The following is a 20,010-nucleotide window of genomic DNA, read 5'->3' on the forward strand; positions in this document are numbered from 1 at the left end:
TCACAAATTAACCACTAAAAAATCTCCCAATAAATGGAGCCAAGTGCCACTGGTTGGTCTGACCTGGTAGTCTTGCTGTAAACATAGGGTCTAGGCTAACAAACTCTATAGCCTCCTTGGTCGAGACAACAGACAATTGACATAAATGGCTTCACAAGAAAAGCAAATGCCATCTTCACCCAAGGACATTATTCTAAACAATGCCCTTACTTCAACTAAAGAACAATTGGGTATAGACAAATAACAACACAGGCATGCCATAAGCCAGCTTTGTGAAGTGAGAGGTTGGCTGGCTTGCCAGTATTATGCAAAGTACATTTCTGGTTCCGAGATCACCAATCTAAGGCACGAAAATAAAATAGTCCTTCAGACCAAGGAGGTTTAAAATCATCTTGTTCAGACACTAGTGAGCTGTAGGGATGAAATGGGATGCACTTGAACTAATTTGGTTGGGGGTAGGGCAGACAAATCGATCTTTAATTTGTCTTACATTGTTTTCAAAGAATTTTTTTTAGTTCTCAGAGAAATGTTGCCTGGATTCATCTGAAGTTGAATACAACCTACTAGGTTTACCCAACATCTGTTTTACCCATTTGAATACATTATCTATCCCAGAAGTGAATTTTCAGGTTTCTGTACTTTAATATCATACCTCAGCTTACGCCAAGGACAATATATAATGTCCTTGCTTACACCAAGGAGGTTTAGACCTCCTTGCTTTAAATACACACTGACTTATACTGTAATACCAAGACCTGAGGGCCAAGGCTAACATGATCTTCAATCAAGCAGTTGTGGGGTAGAAGATTGTTATTTCTGTATTCTGATCAGCCAGTATTTCCAGGCTCCCATCCCATGACCCAAGGCAAGGCCTCAAGATCTCTTGGTAAGAAGGCCCCCTTGACACACACAGTAGACTCCCTGTGTGATAATTACTTCTGAATCAACTTGATAATTTGACAGCATCACTGATTGTCCAGGACAATAGCTGAGCTAGTTTGAAGCCGCATAACAAAGAAGCGAATAATTACTTGAATTTCCTGAACAAGGATATATATGAGCTCTCCCCCTAACTGCCTAAGGTCAATATTGTAGGATTTGGAACCAAAATATTACCTAGAACCAACGAGGCTAGAACAAACTCTAGATCTAGCTAGCCTGATGTTTCGATTCATATGCTTGTAACAACTTATCATATGTCGTTTATGAAGGTTAGACATTCAGGTAAAGACAATTCAAACTCTACAAGTGGATAAAATTCTGAGATTTAATTCTGAATCTCATAACTTCATATGTCCAATGGAAAAATCTATAGAATTAGATGTGCTAAGCCAGTATACTTGTTCTAGTTCCCGCACAACAAAAGTGACCTAAAGGCATCTCTCCTCAGCTATGTAACACATTGAAGTAGAATGTAAACCAAAAATGATAAGTATGTCACCAACATGGCTCAAAACATGAGGTTTGAACCTGCATAAGAAAAGCATAAAATAATTAGGTTTAAAGGACAAAGGACCTTGGATAAGGTCTGAAAGCTTCAAACGTCTGATGATTTTAAAATTTATTCAGTTGTTTTGAGATTGTGTTTTGGCTAATAAAGGACATGATTTGATCGGTATGAAAGCAAGAAGATCCAAAATACATCTCATTGCCAGTCCCATATGAAAGGGATTTGAGGCAAAACTTAGATATGCTCTGTAACCAAAAAACTTGTGGCATTCAATCACATTTCAACTCATAATGTATGAATCTACTGCAGTCAAATGGCAACCGTGTGCCTTTATACTGGATGAACTTATCTTGTACTTGCCCTCACCTATTACCAACTGGGAGCCAGAGGTTTTGGAAATCAGTTGCACACAAAAGACCAACTATAAATGAATAAATGTAAAATACACCACCAATGTGTGAAAACAGGCTGCTGGTAGGTGCAACACCTACCTAGGACAATTGCATGGTCAATATACTGTCTGACCAACACGCAACACAGCTGTAATTTTTCTCTTTGCACATTTTGAATTATCAAATTTTAAATCCCAGTTGATCTCTAGTATATAGGAGGGAAACGATCTCAGGTCCCCGCATTGATCTCCAAGCAGATGAATTGGTCAGGGTTGTTAGCATCTGTTGCTCTTTCGAAAATGTACATATAAGTTGTACCTGTTATCATATGAACTTTAATGAGCATTTTTCACATCAACTGATTTGGACCTCAAGTGTGAGATGCAGGACCGCGGTCTAATTTTGAAGCCCTGCGGACTAAAGTTGGGAGTATTTCCTGTAAGACTGTCAATTCACGCCTCTTTCCCACCTCTCTGCCCCGCCTCTCACACCTTTCTGACACAGCTTTTCATTCAAGTTATCCCCGCAGTCTGAAGTTTTCCCCGCGGTCTACCTGCTTTTGGACAGTTCTGCCCCGCGGTCTAGAAATTTAGAGCCGCGGTCTAACAATTTTAGACCCGAGTTCTGTGATTTCACATCTCCGGGCTAGCTTTTCATTTCAGCGGGCTAACCAAATAGCCTGCAGTCTGCTGACATTTTTTATTAATGATATCTACAGTTATGAACATTGCAGAATAATAATTTTTACATCACTGTACTTGTTACACTAAGAGCTACACACTGATGTGAAACTTAATGGTAGAACATCAATTTCTCTGGAGATTCCAATTAGCTACTGTATTACCCAATGTAAACTGACTGGTGTTGCATGTATCAGTCAAAGCTGTACAATGTAACTATGTCATTGTGTTTGGTAGGGCTTTTAGCCATTCTTTGGTGAAAACATAATGTATAAAATATTCTTTTCATAAATGATACATACATAAGTAAGTTACATTTACAAAAAATGTAGCTTGTTCTTAATTCACCAACAATATCCGATATAATAAGCAGCATATTTCCATTGTTCACCACTACCAATATTTGATACAAAGTTGTTGCCACAAAGAACATGAAGCATGCGACAGCCACACTAAACCACAAACAGAGGAAAAAAAGATACACACAGTCACTCACATACACAAAGGGGATTTTTTGGGTAAAACTCAGAAGGATTGACAAGAATGTCAGAATCCAAAAATATGAAATAACGGACCATTCTTACTGGCAAAGCCAAACTTAGACACCAGAGTTGGTGTCAGAGCTTGCTTCAGGAGAGGTTCTTCCTCTGGAATAACAACATTCAGGTTGAATGTCTCAAGACTGTAAACATCATTAAGGCCATGTTGATTCGATTAACAGATAACATCCGAGCGTGCATCAATTTCCGTCCAATTCCCCCCAAAAAAGGTATCGACCATACTGTAAATCGTACAAAGCGATTGCAACGTGAGTAAATATACTAGTACGCGGTATATTGCAAAAAAAATATTGGAAAACAGATGCTAATGTACATGTCAATTCCAAAGTCAAAGAAGAAGATGTGAAAAAACAAAAAAGAAGAATCTATTGTTCAGTATGTTATACACTGTGACTGTGTTACACATGTAAGTTACTTGTTCAACCTTCCTGACCACTTAGATTTCATAATGAAAACTTTTTTTTTCACCCTCGCATCAGTTTTGGGGTTCCCAGAGGATGTCAGCCATATGATATAATCAAATCAACATGGACATGGAGCAAAAAAAAAGTATTCTGGCACTCTGACACCACTATGACTGTCAATTCTGTTCTGGGACTTTAACAACAATGTTATCGGCAAACATACTTGGAAGACAATACAGTCAGGTTACAGTTTGTGGTAAGCATAATCTGTGTAATCCATGAGACAACTACAATACTAATTGGAGAGTGCAATGGAGACAAAGGAATAGTTCTCTGAGGTACAATAAACATTGTACACAGGTCCTCAGTTACAAACTTAATGAATGAATAAAATAAATGCATTCAAGTTTGCAGTGATTGAATCTCGTGAAAGGGAGAGAATAGAGTGTTCGTGGTGGTTTTAAGTTCGCGGTTGAAATAATGGGGTAGGCAAGCAGAAGACAAAAGAAGCATTTTTGCGGTGGTTGAAAGTTCACGGTAAAGAGGTCACCAAAAAAACTGCAAACATAAAACCACCGCAAACTTGAATGCATTTTACAGTATACTGCACAAAGCGATGATCTTGGACTTGGACAAACGTGACAGAACACGTGAAAAAACGCAAAGAACAGCACACGCCAAAGGACATATTATAGCACATGCTATGGTACAGACCACATTACAGGAGGTATGAATATGCAAATACACAGCACACTGATCACAACATCTCAATTCTTCTACCTGGCGCCTGTCCACCTCCCTTGTTGGCACAACAAGCGCCTATGCTCTGCCGACGGTCGTGCGTGCGTGCAGCCTCCACGACTGCTTGCAAAAAGAACAGAAGAGACAGGATAGCAACAGACAATCACCGACAGTTTACAGTTAGCATTCATAATTTTTTGTTGTAGCAAATTCTGTACTTGCAGACTGCTTCCACACATGTACATGAACAATTACAGATACTACAATATCTTTAACAAGCATTACATACTATTAATAGTAGCAGTCACTTCTGTCTCTTAAAATCAAAGTGAGCAGTGTGGTATCAGCAATGTACTGTTGTCAACAAAATGCACAATGTGCAAGTGATAGGAAGGGACAAGCAAAATAGTTATCAAAATCAATCACGTTGCCTTTCCCCACGATGCCTTTGTGTTAGGGCTAAAACATCACAGTTAACTTCACACTTTTCATGTGCACAATGAAGGATTTTTACGGAACATTAACAAGCTAATTATGAAAATTACAATAAATAAAGAAATGAAAGAACAATGGGGGAGGGGGCTACATATCAAAGATACATGTATACGTGTATAATGGTATAAGATCAAACTCAGTATCAACAAGAATGATGCAGAGGTGGGCAAAGTAGAGCAAGGAAACACGGAAAACAGAATACAGATTGAAGCTCAGGCCAAATCACATTCCTTTAACCTTTCATTTCACCCATGACCTTCAAACCTACAAAATATAGCCTGCATGTATGGAGATTACTGTTAATCTTTGCTTCAGAAGTAATGATCTAGGTTAAGTATTATGACATCTGAAGTAAGTTACTTTCAATTGTATTCAAAGGCCATGGGAGAAACTGATCAAAGGTCTGAAGAAACTTAGTTTTGGTACAGATTAAAAGAGATAAAATATAAAAGATGCTGTTATAAAAGAAACTTGCTGGAGTGGGCAGGAGGTTGACCGGGCAGAGCAGGAAATGTGGACCAGACAGACGGCACAGGGCTGCCGGGGTTACGGTGGACTACTGGGGAACACACACACAACAGTCACAGCTTCAGGAGGAGTACAAGAACAGAAAAGGCTACAAAGAAACAAATAAACTACTAACTAGCTGAGCCTACTTAGTAACTATTTCAATATAAAGACTAAGATGATAAGCACCAAACATAATTGAATTAAACCATAAACAAACGAAACCACAGTATCCATGGTTCATAAACAAATGACATTAAAGGATGTAAAACAGTCAGCTGAAAAAATAACATTCAAAAGAAACTGATGGAACGTTAAATATGGCACATGTAACAGTGCAGTCATTGCACCTGCATGAATGTACAAGGTATGCTAAAGAAAGTGTAGCTCCTGAAAATAAAGACTAAACTTAACGATCAAAGACTTAAGATGAGGCATCTACAGCAATGGTATATGTATCTAATTAAATCGAATGCCGTCATAATTCATATGGATTGTATTTTATGCAACTATCACCATTCTTACTTAAAATGTTTTATTCAAATCTTTGGCAATTCTAGCACCACATTGATTCCTAATTTTTGGAAAAGCTAAATGTTTCTTTGTTTGTTTGAACTTTTGTTTATTCACGAGAAGCTCAAATTGGCCTGCAGGCCGCTTTTCTTGGAGGTCACGAGTGAGGAGGTACATGTAAGGGTCAGACAAAATATGACATTAAAGATACAGTGAGATTACATGATTAAAGTCATAGTATAATAAATCCATCAACATGCATGTATGTAGCATTTACACATTCTCAGTATCACAAACACAATAACAGAGTGAAAGTTGAAAGTTGGTGTGACACATGAAGAAGAGTCTGGTGTCAAAGAAAGTCTTTACATATTTACGTTTCGGAAGTGGGATGGGGAAGGCAAAGCTGGACGCAGAAGCGGTCGACAGCGTGGACATAGCGGAGGCTCGTCGGCCTTACGCATGCAGAGAGGGGGGAGAAACACTGTATATATGTCTGTGTTTGTATACTTTTTGTGTTGAACCCTGGAAGATTAGTCGCAATTCGACTAAAGGGTATCGAAATAAACCAAATAAACCAAAACCGTGCACCGTTAGAACATGCAAGAGTCATAGTCAGGCAACATGCAGTGCAGTTTGTATCAATGTGGGAAATCATACATGTAACTAGCATTAAAGGAAACCCAAGCAATATTAGGGTCCGAAAAATGGTATTTGACAGTCAATCTATTTACATGTAGTCATTTCTATACATTGTATAGTTCAAACAACACTATCACAATGTATAGCAACGTCCATGATACAAAAACAAGTGCTTCTGCAAAAAGCTGCCATTTTCGCTCAATGAACATGATTATCTACACGTGGTTAGTTGAGGAGTATATTATAAAGGGATGTGATATTCTTAATCCGTCACCCTAGCCCTTAATCCATTAACATAAACTTAAATCCCACAGGAGAACCCTTAATCCGTCACCCTTGCCCTTAATCCGTCATGAAAGCCTTTAATCCCTCAGCATTGCCTATGATATGTCACCATAGCCCTTAATCCGTCCCTTTAGCTCTTAATCCGTCACCTTTACCCTACATCCGTGGTTATAAACTTTAATGCGACAGCATAAATCTTAATCCATCACCAGAGACCCTAATTCGTTACCCTTTCACTTAATGCGTCCACCTTACCCTTAATCCATCACCATGACCTTTAATCCGTCAATATAACCCTTAATCTGTCAACATAGCTCTTAATCCGTCAACCTTGCACTTGATCCGTCATCATATCCATTAATCCATCACCACAGCCCCTAATCCGTTGCCCTTTCCCTTAATCTGTCATTATAACCCTTAATCTCAATCACCCTAGCCCTTAATTCTTATTATAACGTATAGTACACCTTTGGAAAATGAAGGCAGAAATGACATACATGAGGTATAAATGACATGGCACGGGTCCAAATTATGGTTGTACATTTACCAAGCAAGCAAGCAAGCAACCAACCAATCAACCATACGTAAAAGCATCCGTTGAATGGTGTTTTCCGTTATAATGAACAATAAAAAAAATTGAGGCATGGTTTGGATCTAAGATCATAATATAAAGACGTTGTATACATCAGACGGATTTTTGAAAAGGAAAAAAAAAGAGAAAAAAAAACGTTGCCCTGACGGATTCGAACCGAGGACCTACGGGTCCACACGTCACGACCTTCCACGATGAGCTAGTGGTACAAGCCATTCTGGCAGACTACTTTAAAGGTATCTAATGGTAAAACCTCTATGCATGGTAATTTTTTTGTAATTTTCTTGACAAAACTAGTTTCTTCTTGTTTAGTTTTCTGGTATAGATGTAATATGGCCATGTATAAAAACATGGATGTAATGTACTACCTTCCAAGATCCATGGATCTCATGTAACGGACGTACTACACTTTTAAGTTAAAAACCTAGTTCGCAACATTTCATTAACATAATTTATGAACATTTGCTCGTTACTCGATTACTGCAATTATTAGCATGTTTCATTACATTATTTTGGGCATACAATAAGATAAAGCTATTGTTAACCACAAAATAGTTTTTTTTGTTGAGAATTTTGTTATGTAACGATAACCTAACTATGATCTAAAATGTCAACACCACACTGTAAAGTTTACAAATATACTTCAGAAACATTGATGCAGGTTGAAAGGGTTGAATCAAGATCCATCTATCTATGCATCGTACCATGCATCGTACCATGGTAGAATTGGGTCTCAGTTCATTTTCGCGGTCAGCCGCGAAAATGAAATATGACGTTGTTGTGAATTATAATTGTGAGACCTCACTGAAAATTGTGGCCGGAGTTTTTGTAGGCTCGCGAAACTAAGGGGATCATCATACGGCACAATTTTGCGCCGTTTTTAAAATTCTAAAAGTGTGAAGTTATCACGCAAATGCACTAAACAATGTTAGTAAGTGTCACTAACATAAAAATTTCAGCATTTTTTATTTCCATTTTTTTGCCCTAATATTGCTTTGGTTGCCTTTAACTTTAAGATGAGGAGGATTAGTATTAGTTTGAAAGTTCATCTGTGTTGGTAGAAACCATTCTGAAGCAAAGATGATCCACTGCTCACCGAGTCACGTGTTCTATCTACATACATGTAACGTGACGTCACAAAAGTGGGGGATTGCTCATTCCTTGACAAAGACAGGAGTTTGACAATTTGGTCAAATCAATTTTTTGTGTAAGAAATTACAGTTCAAATTTGCTTCAGGAGGATTAATTTCAGTTGTCATATTAATCTTGAGGTTGACTTATTATATGCTTGATCTCTGACCCAAACTTGACCACATCATGTATGACTTGTACATGACTTGTAATCTGTATTTTGTGAAATACAGTAAGTTGAAAGGAAAAAAAATAAGTGTGGCAATTAAAAATTATTGCCATAGCGAAGGTGTCTGGGTTGATCTTACTTCATTGTAAGGAAAGTACCTTCGTGGCACTCTAAGTTCTGCCATAATATTTGTTCAAAATTCACTTAGAAATCAGAAATGCGTCTGCAAAGCAGATATAGAAACTTAGGCACCGTAACTTGATGAGTTCCAAGCAGATATCGAAAGACTGGAGCACACTCTCGGTCTAGTGTCTTTCTCTGCCATTTTTGGATAGGTGGAGTGAGAATCTAGGCCAGAAGTTTAGAAATTCGTTTTGGTTATTCTATCCCTGTAGGTTATGTTTTCCAGGAGCTACTGTTTTTTTTCGACACCGCACCCCTCCACGTAAAGCGTTCAGTGTAGACTGCCCAAGCCGTAACCAAGTTTTTTATCGTTCTGTTAAAAAACTTTGCCTTTCCTATATATACCTGGATATCCTCAAGTTTTGGTGTCCACATAGGTTTTTTGCTGGAAGGCATGATGTCCAGCACGTTTTTGTGATAATAGATCAACTGGGGTTGGTTGAAAACCCTTTTCAAAGCTAGAATACTGACACACTCCCATCAGTACGAAATCGGACACCACGTAATTAATTAGGTCATCTGTCATCGACCTGCGTGCCCGGGCGTCCCCAGGGTTTGTGCGGACGGATTGCAGAAATTCCTGTGGAATTCTGGGAATTCTTGCAAATTGGGCATAAAGTATACTATTAAGCTCGCTCCTAAAGCTTCGCTAAAATCAATGCATAAACATCATCCTGATATGCACTTAATCTTGTTTTCTACGATTAAAGCTGCAGCTGTATGGAATAAAAAGCAGTTACAAAAGATGACAATAATTCTGCACTTAGTCTAATAACTCCATCTTGATAAGAACATACAAAATTAATGTATTTGTAGGAATGTACATGTAGATACCTAATGCTGTCTTACTAATATCAATGATGACATTTTGCGATGTACAAGCATTCCCATTCATCATACAGTAAACAACAATATTGTTCATATCCCTCGTGACTTTTCATAGATTTTGCTATCTGAAAAATGGTTTTGTTCTTCTTTAAACTACTGGAACAAGTTAAAAACATTGATAGATATAATTACTACTGTACAGTGACTGTAATTAAATTCAACTCAATTTTTCAGTACCATACTTTATGAAATTGCAAGCTTCTGCCATAGTTAAATGATTCATTTACAAAAGATGACATGTCCAGTATTACCGGTAGTCTTACCCATTGTTTAAGTTCACAGCAAATGTAATGTTAAGTTATGCAAATGATATCAACGACCATTTTTGTTCTTACTTAACAACTGCAAACTACATGAATTCAAAAGGGGTCCAAATTCCACACGTATGGAACTACATTTTATTCTAGAGAAAAAAACAAAAAAAAAACATCATAGTAACATGTAAAAGGGGTATGAAAACTTGTTGTTCAGTGTATCATCATGCTCACAGATAGCAACATGGTTGTGATATGATTATGAAGATGATGTATGGCCTATCCCGAAACCCAGAAATAAAAGGAAACAAAAGCAAGGATGGTTTTTAAAAAACACACTGGCGACATGGGGAGTAATAGGAAGGGAATGATGGTAGGCTTGGGACCTTGTCCTTGAAGAGCATAGTGAGAATATATAAGCCCAGTTTTAAACCTGTGCAAGTGACCACCTCTACATAAGGACCACCTGGCCAATGTGACCACTTTTTGGTAGTTGGCACAAGCATCAATGAGAATCCTGTCTAGATCAGATTTTATAAGTCCCCTGAGTGGTCTTCTTGGGCAGGTTTGACTGTGTTAGGAAGTGAAATGGTGATGAGTGGAATGGAGCCGACCAATCACTGCACAGCACTGTACGACACGCCCACCTATGGTGAAAGAAAGGTGAAAGTGAAACGTTCACTTTCACCCGTGGTGAGAGAGAGAGCCTGTACTACCTTGGTGCTGTGGAGTGGTGTTAGACTGCCCAGAAACAGAGCCGGGAGAGGGTTTGTTGTTGTTAGTGGTGGAAGGTGCAGGTTGTTGTTGTTGTTGTTGTTTATGGAGACATGCAGCACTTTTGGGTGAGGTTTCCCGCTCTACAGGAAGGACAGGACATTTGTGAGTGGTGTCAGAGATGTTGAAAGCTTGATTGTTTAAGTCATGCCGACCAGGTGCACAGGAGCCTGCTAACCAACACAACAACAGCTTCAAACACTATCTATAAGTACAGTTACTTAGCGGCAAACATTTCTATACTGGTAAATGAATACATATAGACAGTCATGATAATGACTGCCAGCCAATATTCAAAATGTTGGTATCATATTTGATGCATTAGACTAAGTCTCTTCCAGGGCTGTCTAAGGACGTACATGTACATGTAAAAGATATCTCCGGCCCACTCATTGTTTGTGCAAACAACAGTTGTTTTGATGTTTAATCTGTTATTCTAGGCTTACGTAAATACATCTTCATCAAGTTCGTGTCATAAAGTTTGGTTTATGTGGCGAACGGGGGAAAAAAATGTTTCCCTACGAGGAAATTTCAGTCCTGGGACAGAGGGACAGGTCCTGGAGACAGCCCAGGTCTCTTTGAACCCAAAGACTAGTGACACTGCGCATGCTGTTCACATGAGGAATGAAGGACATGTAGAATCTGATGTAAACGAGTCTGCACGTACATGTATACATGCAGAAGATCGACACACAATGCCATGCATGTTGCAGGGTCTCTCAAAAGAAACAGCATCCATAGATACAGCATCATCCCCCTCCCTCCCCTCAAAAAAATCCATAAGTAAAAAAGGTGGGAAAAATCTATATGGACACACTGTACCTGTGGTGTGTTGGAACAAACACTTATTGATACCAGCGGGACAACTAGCTATGCTGCGGTCAGCGGGCATGTCAGGGCTGGGCGTGTTGCCTGGCAGCATGGCACAATACAGGGGCACACATGGACACCGTGACTACTAGCATTCAAAATATACTTTCTACCACAAACTGAGACTCTTGTTACTGCAAATTCCTTTACTGTTGTGGTGATTTTTTTTCACAGTAGAAGAGGAAAAGTTTTTCCTCATCGTTTAAAAAAATTCTGCATTGCAGTAGTAATACATTGGAAAGGCATATTCCCAGCGTCATGAGTCGCGAAAATAAAACCACCACAAAAGTTTCAAGTTTCAGTACCGCTATTTGATGTGACATGGGCTCAAGCACAGAAAATTCTGAGAGTTAAAGATAGCACCATAGTGAACAGGGGAAGGACTTGATTTTTTTTAAATGTTTGGTTACATTAAAACGCAATTTTTGCCATGCATTTTTGTTACACAAGACAAAGTATCTATATGGATTTCCTAGACAAAATAAATGAGAAAAGGTACATAAAATAGATTAAAAATCATATCTACCTGAAGCAAAACTCGACTTTCAGCTTTCCATCTCTAATATAATGTGATTTGTTGGATGACAAATGATCTTTTTCCATGACATCCCATGCACATACAAGTATCTATAAAATTATAATTGTCTTTAGCTTAGAAATGTTAATGATCGTCAAGGCAATAAGTCAACGGTAAGAACAGTGTTTTACTAAATGTTTTCTCACAAAGTAGGAAAAAGCTAAAATGTCCCCAGTCAAAATAGCATAGAAGGCTGACTACAGCCCTACGTTATTACCAATACCAATTCCAAGTAACATACCTGTATGCTCTGGATAAGGCAAGCAGGGATTAAGAAGGGAAAAAATTTTGTTATTTTCAACACATACCTACTCCTACAGAAAGTGTAACAACTGTTTTAAATTCTAGGTTTGCTTGCATTAATCTTGACATTTCAGTCCTCTTCTCTAATTGTATACTTTTATGACCCTATCCCTGCAAAAGAGTCAGGTTACCTGTTCCCATTGAAACTACCTCAAGTCATTAAAGAGCTCACTGAAAGTATTGAATACTGTGAATACCTTTAAGTTTGCAATGATTTAATGTTTCCTTTTGGTAAGGAGAAAATGGAGTGTTTGCGGTGGTTTAAGTTCATGGTAAGGCGATAGTCACCTACTGTACAGTAATGGAAACACCAGTGGTTTTGAGTTTGGGTGAAGTAGTAACCACGAGAACCACGGACTTAAATCCACTTCAAAATTTTCAAGACTTACAGTATTTTGTCAGAAGCAGTGTGACAATGATCAAGTTTCAAAATGCTTGTTCAATCCCTATTATTCAGTGAGCTATAATACAGAGGGCCATGCAGTTGGTCTTTATAAGAGAATATTCCACAGTCGGCTATTATCCAGTTAACCAGACTATGTTGCAGGGAAGCCATCATAGAAGTGGACTGACAAGTTCTTCATGTAGATTATAGGATGGATCCCAGGCTGGTCCTATTTCAGATTTAGAATGCAATCCTATAATACATGACTGTGTGTTCATTATAAGCAATTTGGAGGAATCTGAAAAGTAAATACATATCAATAGTTAAAAGGTTCCCATGTGCCCAACTGTCAGGGAGAAATGTACATGTAACAACACCAGATCAATCAATCAGTCAGCCAATCAATCAATCAATCAGTCAACCAATCAATCAAATGATTTACTGGAAAAAGGTATTGACGTGTGTGATAAAACATATTGTGCCTCTTTTACATATAGTATTGCACTTGGTATTGATTTACATTATCTGTGTAATTCTAGCATGTCTCTGTGCACTTACCCGAAGCAACAATGGCGGCCTCGCCGAAGTGCGTGAAGGGTCCCGTCTCGTAGGTGAGGCCCTCCTTCCCCGCCCGTACCTCCACTCGGCCCTGCAGGATCAGTACGAAGTAGTCTGCGGGCTTGCCGTTGGTGTAGATGTTGTTGGAGGTGGAGTCCTTCTGCTCCACCTTCAGCTTCAGATCCACCACCACGTCCTGCTGCAGCAGGCGGCGCAGGACCGTTTCTGAGATCAGCTCGGGCTTGAACAGGTCTATCGCTGGGGTGGGGAACAGAATATACACATTCAGTTGTAGGTACAAAATGTCGGTAAAGGTACATGTGAAGGTAGTCCCATAGCCTTTTTGAGGCAGTAGGCTAGGGTCAGTGGGTTGTTATCCACTGTGTCTGGGCCCATTGTTGGGATGCCACCACTTTTTATCTCCTTATCCAAAGTCAGGTACAGTACCAATCTCTACACCAGGGGGGAGTGAGGCAAGTTGTGTTAAGTGCCTTTCCAAGGGCACAACATTGTTGGCATATCAGGGGATTTGAACCCAGGAACTCTGGATTCTGGGCCAAACACTGTAACTGTTATGCCTACACAACACTGCGTTTAGTTGTTTCAAAAAGTGATTTCGACCAGTTCAGCTCAAAATCAAATGAACTCAATGAATAGTTGGGCCAATTTTCCATTTGTAGTTGTAGTGACATAGAAGACAGACTAGAGGCAGGGTTACTTAAACCACTGGACTACTTGATCTTCTTGACATCTTCTAAACTGCAAATATTTGACAGACATGCAGCCCCTTTCTCATTGGTCAAACTGCTAATTGCCATGCTATCATTAAGCTCATCTGCTAATTTCAATGGACAGTCAGGATCGGTCTATTGATTTCTTAACATTGCCCCATATGAAGTTTGTCCAATGATTGTTCGTGATATGATATGTTACACCTGGCTGTTATTTATCTGGAGGGTAATCTGGGGTTTTTCAGAATATTGCTCTGTATAGATATACAATACAACTGCTGCCTAGTTGAAGGTTAATGTCAAGTGGCCAATACAATAATATTTTTATGCTTTTAGATTCAGAAAAATATTTATAGCAGAACCAGAACACTTGCCTCTGGAGTCGAGTCCCCCTTTAATACAATACAATGTGTATCCATTTTGAACATGAATCTAATTCAACATTTCCTTTTACTTGTTTTACTGTCTACCTTAAAGTTACACCTTCACTGTTCTCTAATTCAATCATGATCACCCCAGCAAATCAACCGACAAAATTCAAGCCTAATTATTTTACTCAATTACCGCAAATGCCAGCCTATCCATTCATGACAGAGAAAGGTCTTGGAATACTGATCAAGCCTGCTTCCAAATCAATCATAATATCATGCCTCTAATATCAAAATTACAGCGAACAGATAATGCAACTTATGATTAACTCAGCTATGAATCCAGGCATGGCTTTTTAATTTGCCGTATATGTAGATGCCTCATTTATGCAGTGCTGACCTCAATGATTTTGATACAAAGATGGATTTTAACACAATAACGGCACCTGTCAGCCAACTGACTGCTGTCTCCTCCATATAAATGTCCTTCAGATAGACGTTGGAATTCTGCCAAGGTGGCCATTTCATAGATTAGATATCAGATTCTGATATTCCATAAACCCAACACAGGAAAATAGTCCTCAATTATGAAACTAACGGCATGGTCGGCAATGGCATTAAAGAATGGAAAAGACGGTAACACATGGGACAGGGTGATTACATTAGATTGTGTAACTCTCACAATGCAGACAAGGATCTCTTATCTCATCTACATTGTCCATGTACATGTACATGTGTATCCCTTAGTCTAACTATTTGGCCGTTGGGGCACCACAGAAGATCTGGCGACCAGTTTTCTCCAGCCTTCTTGGATTCCTGTTCTTCTAGATGTTTCACTAAGTTAGTGTAATGCCTGTCCAGTCTAGATGATATCATCCTCCCATCTTTTCTAGTTGCCTACCCTCTTACTTCCTTCCTGGACGGTTCCTTACATGAAAGTATTGACTATGACACATGGCCATACCATTTTCCTTTTCTTACCAATAATTGAACAGTTTTTTATTATTAAAGCTGCTGGGGCATATCTAGTTGCACATTTTAGAGCTGTTGTAGTTGTCATTGGTGACATAAGCCAATACTAGGCCAATACTTTTATAACTTGATGGGTCTCCTGACCAAATTCTTTTCTCTTGGCTACCAACACGGACATCCTGTGGTCTGATTTATAAACATTATAATTTGTGAAATTATGCAGCTGAGTTGATTACAGTCCTTCCTAGAATTATAACATAATGAGTCTGTGACTGGGGCAAGATGACAAAAACGGGACAAGAAAGAATGAATTCGCCAAATAGCAGTTACTCAAGCAACTGGATATGGTTTTGGAAACGGTCAAACGTTTCAAGTAGCATCAACTACTTTTCATCAGTGACACTGAGCAAGATTTGTTGATCAGCTGTTTTTTTCAACAAGAACTCTGAATTGCTATATTAATTTGAGTAAAAACAATTTTAGATAGTCCAGTAGGAAAAAAATTTAGACGAAGTCAAGACAGAGTCATATATATAAAAAAATATTATATATAATTATATGAACTACATACATGCATATGGTCTACAGTTCATTTATTGGAAAGACTTAAGGCAAGTAACTTGTGGGATTACAAAAACATCTACTTTTTGTCTAAATGACCTTCAAATACTTTTTTTAAAACAGCTATAATGATTACAAAAATGGTGTATTCCTGTATCACTCACATGATAATGTAATCAAGTCTCCACACCTACACATACAAAGAGGTTTGATCTTTTTCCATTATTGTATTCCATGATTGTATATCATGGACCCCAGCAGACTGTTTCATTGATTCTGACCTTCATTCACCCTTGAGCGATTCCCAAGCCGATCGCCAGATGTTTGGGAACCTCCATGATAAGCAAATTAAATCAATACAACAGTTATATTTCATACATCTACACCATGACAGTTACATTCAAGGGGCTTAGCTTAACTGAATTTTGTGAAAAAGTACATGTGATCTTGAACCGGTTTCGCTCACCGAAAAGCTACAATAAACAGAGAAGACTGACACTATGTACAGTATTAAACAGGTTCATTGTACCAGGGAAATTCCCCTAGCTCTGTTGAACAGTGGCTTCATGCCCCGTCCTAAGAACTGCAACCCTTTCCAGTAGTGTACATGTCGTGTGAAAAACAACAGCCAGGATTCGAGCAATTTAGCTTTTTTTTTTCAATTTAGCGAAATTCATTTTGGGGAATATGTGCACTGATGCACCCAACATAAAAATTTAGGTGCACCTATTCCCAAAATGAATTTCGAGGCCTGGCATTCTTCAAGTTGTAGTAAAAGATGTATGTATCAAAAACAGTAACATGTATATAGTTGACCTACATGTTGCCATGTACTAGAATCATGACTGGTATATATAGAAGACTTACACGTAGCCATGTACTGGAATGATGCCAGCATGAGCTGAGGGGTAGAAGATGTATGTAACAAGAACAGTAACATGTATAGTTGACCTACATGTAGCCATGTACTAGAATCATGACTGGTATATATAGAAGACTTACATGTAGCCATGTACTGGAATGATGCCAGCATGAGCTGAGGGGAGATCTTGGGCTTCTCATCTGCTGGGCGGAAGGCTGAGAAGTCTTGTAGTGCTCGACGGTTCGGAACCTTGTTCTGGAACTTGTTATCAACTGAAACAGGAAACAAATCCAACAGTTACACATGCCGAAGGAGGTTAGACAGCCAGGCCATAATATTAGTGATAGGCGGTAAAAGAACCCACCACACTTATCAAAAAGAATAAGGGTCCTTCCAGGTGTGAGTGGATCATATAGAATCTGTCCGCATATGAAGATTGTGCTCTTTAGTACAAACCTGGTATGTTATGACTTGAGGCGGTTTAAGTTTTGACTTTTATGACTGCATCTTGCAGATGAGTGTGAAAGAAAAGGCTGACTGTGAAAAACTCCAGAGTGACATAAACGATATCTGTAGCTGGGAGAAGAAGTGGTTGATGGCTTTCAACCCGTCAAAATGTGAGGTGATGTCAGTCCCGGCTTCCAGAAATCCAATAATATTCCCCTATACCCTCCATGATCATCCTCTGGCAAAGGTAAGTTGTACCAAATATCTTGGCCTTCACATTTCCTCAAACTTGACCTGGGGCAAACACGTCGACGCAACAACTTCAAAGGCAAACAGAACCTTAGGGATGTTAAGACGCTGCCTGAGAATCTCCAGCACAGCGGCCAAGGAGAGAGCCTACATGGCTCTTGTAAGACCTGTCCTTGAGTATGGCTGTTGTGTTTGGGATCCCCACACCAGGGAACAGGTGAGGAGTGTTGAGATGGTTCAGCGAAGAGCAGCCCGATATGTGAGTAATGATTACAGACGCACCAGTTCAGTCACTGCTATGCTGCGTAACTTGGGCTGGCAAACGCTAGAACTGCGCCGAAAGATTGCCCGCCAAGTCACCCTGTATAAGATCATCCATGGTACTGTTTATGTTCCACACACGACCATGATTGTCCCGGTGGTTCGATGTTCCTGCCGCACCAATCACTCCCAAACATTGCAGGCCATCGCGGGCAGGAACAACTACTATAGGCTCTCGTTCTTCCCTCGGACCATCAAAGAGTGGAACGAACTTGAGCCTGGTGTGGCGGAGGCAGGGTCCCTCTCCCAGTTCAAAACCGAACTGGGGAAGACCCTGCTGCATTGAGCCACCCCTACACGTCCTTGTATATATGTAAATACATGTATTACTAACTCACTAAATTCACTTGTCCTGTCATTTGCACTCACAAATTCAGTTGTTTATGTTCCTTAGCGCCTCTCCTTTATTTTCCCTTCGTTTTACTTGTTCCGGACACTTGTGTTGTATCTAACCCATGCTCAACTGCTGATAATCTCAGATATGAGGCTAAGCAGTAAAGAAGAAGAAGAAGAAGTTACATGTACTCGAGCAACTTACAGAATCTATCCAGTTGCTTGAGAAACTTTTGTATTCCGCAGTTAAGGTCATAGATGGAGAAGGCTATGAGCACCTGTGACGTCACGACCAGATGATGATGAGATAACACACATACTATTGCTACTATTATGATTGACACCTCTTATTAAAAGCTGCCACTTAGTTTGGGGTTAATCTGAATTGACTTATTACAGTCCATAGCAACCAGCTACAACACATCATTGAAATGGGGCAAATAATAATTATACATTATGTACATGCTACATGTACAAAACAACTGTATACTTAGCTAGTGTGCTTGCCTGATATTGAATGGATGGAACTACATTTCCTGAGCTCTAAGAACCACTAAAAATGAAATACATGTAACCAATCCACAGGCTGTACCTATCTTGAATATACATGTACTCAACAGGAGAAAAACACATAATGGCATTTAAATTGTGCCTGAAGAACAATGTTTGACGAATTGTGACTGAACATATTCAGAGAATAAGTCTTCATTCCAATCTACAGTGTAATTTTTTATGCTAAGAAGCATAGAACAGACAGTCACCAATAATAACAGATCCCCATCGACATTGATTAATCAATATAGCGGTACGGAGTTGTCCCAAATTCATCATACCTTACTAGGGGCGTTCCCTATCTAACCCACAGCCAGCTAAGGTAGGCTGTTTGGCCCCAAATATGCATTCGTTATAGGGTTAAGCAGCAGGGAGAAGGTTAAGACCTGACAATTAATTTACACATGATGACATTGTGTAATGATTTGCATATTCATGATGGCAACATGTCTCTGTGTGCGCAACATTTGATTAGAATAATCTAATAACCAATCACTCAGAACAGAACAGTATCTTACAAAAATCCAAGGCAGGGTGCGAAATACTTTTTTGAGCCAGGTTGCACGGTGTGCAACCTAGGTAGAAAGCTAGGTTGCCCGTCAGAATTTCAGGTTGCCCCACCTAAAATTCACTGATTTTTTTAAATTATATTTTGTAAGTACATAGTATTACATAGCCTTTAACAATATAACTAGTGCTTAAATGTGTTTTTGTTTCAAAATAAAATTCAATGATATACAATGTAAATAACACACCACAACCCACAACAAACAAACTAATACAATTCATGTGTAACACGGCTGTTTTTTTAGTACAAATAAATCCTTTTTTCAACACCCATAGACTTTTTGCTTTTTCTGCTCTAGCAAGAGTTACACTGCAATAGCTACACTGCAATAGGACTTGTAGTAGTATCCGGTATTTTGATTAACATAACTTGTACCTGTACATTATTCTCATCCCTTACATAAAAGTTGCCACTGGGCCTATTTTCAAAGTCTAATAAAAGTACCCCCGGAATAAAATCACCTATATTTTTTATTAAAAAATTCACAGGTGAGTTATTAATGATGTACATGTATGATAATCATAAAATATATGCAATAGTCTATGTCATTGTCCAGTTTTTATCTCACTGTCACAACATTGTTTATTCTATAATCATTGTTGCAAAGTAAAGAATCTTTAAATCCCAGCTTATCATTAGTAAAGTGGCTCCATCTCCACTTCTGTAATTTTTAATTTTGCCCCCAAAAAAGCA

At 38.9% G+C, this 20,010-nt stretch overlaps 1 protein-coding gene across 8 annotated transcripts in view; it reads right to left on the minus strand.

Moving 5' to 3' along the window:
• LOC136431141 (metal transporter CNNM4-like) overlaps positions 1 to 20,010 on the minus strand; it is a 46,166-nt gene that overhangs the window by 8,844 nt on the left and 17,312 nt on the right. For 2 of the 8 annotated variants that reach the window (XM_066422400.1, XM_066422399.1), the window contains exons 3-7: positions 16,988 to 17,119; positions 13,354 to 13,611; positions 10,603 to 10,743; positions 4,267 to 4,347; positions 3,107 to 3,169 (exon numbers count right to left, since the gene is read on the minus strand). In XM_066422400.1, coding sequence (XP_066278497.1) covers positions 3,107 to 3,169; positions 4,267 to 4,347; positions 10,603 to 10,743; positions 13,354 to 13,611; positions 16,988 to 17,119 — 675 coding nt within the window. Of the gene's footprint in view, positions 1 to 3,097; positions 3,170 to 4,266; positions 4,348 to 6,119; positions 6,198 to 10,602; positions 10,744 to 13,353; positions 13,612 to 16,987; positions 17,120 to 20,010 lie in introns of all 8 variants that reach the window. The other 6 variants (XM_066422401.1, XM_066422402.1, XM_066422403.1 and 3 more) reach the window with 6 other exon arrangements.

The sequence above is a fragment of the Branchiostoma lanceolatum genome, chromosome 3, assembly GCF_035083965.1.
Source record: "Branchiostoma lanceolatum isolate klBraLanc5 chromosome 3, klBraLanc5.hap2, whole genome shotgun sequence".
In the NCBI taxonomy this organism is placed as follows: Eukaryota; Metazoa; Chordata; class Leptocardii; order Amphioxiformes; family Branchiostomatidae; genus Branchiostoma; species Branchiostoma lanceolatum.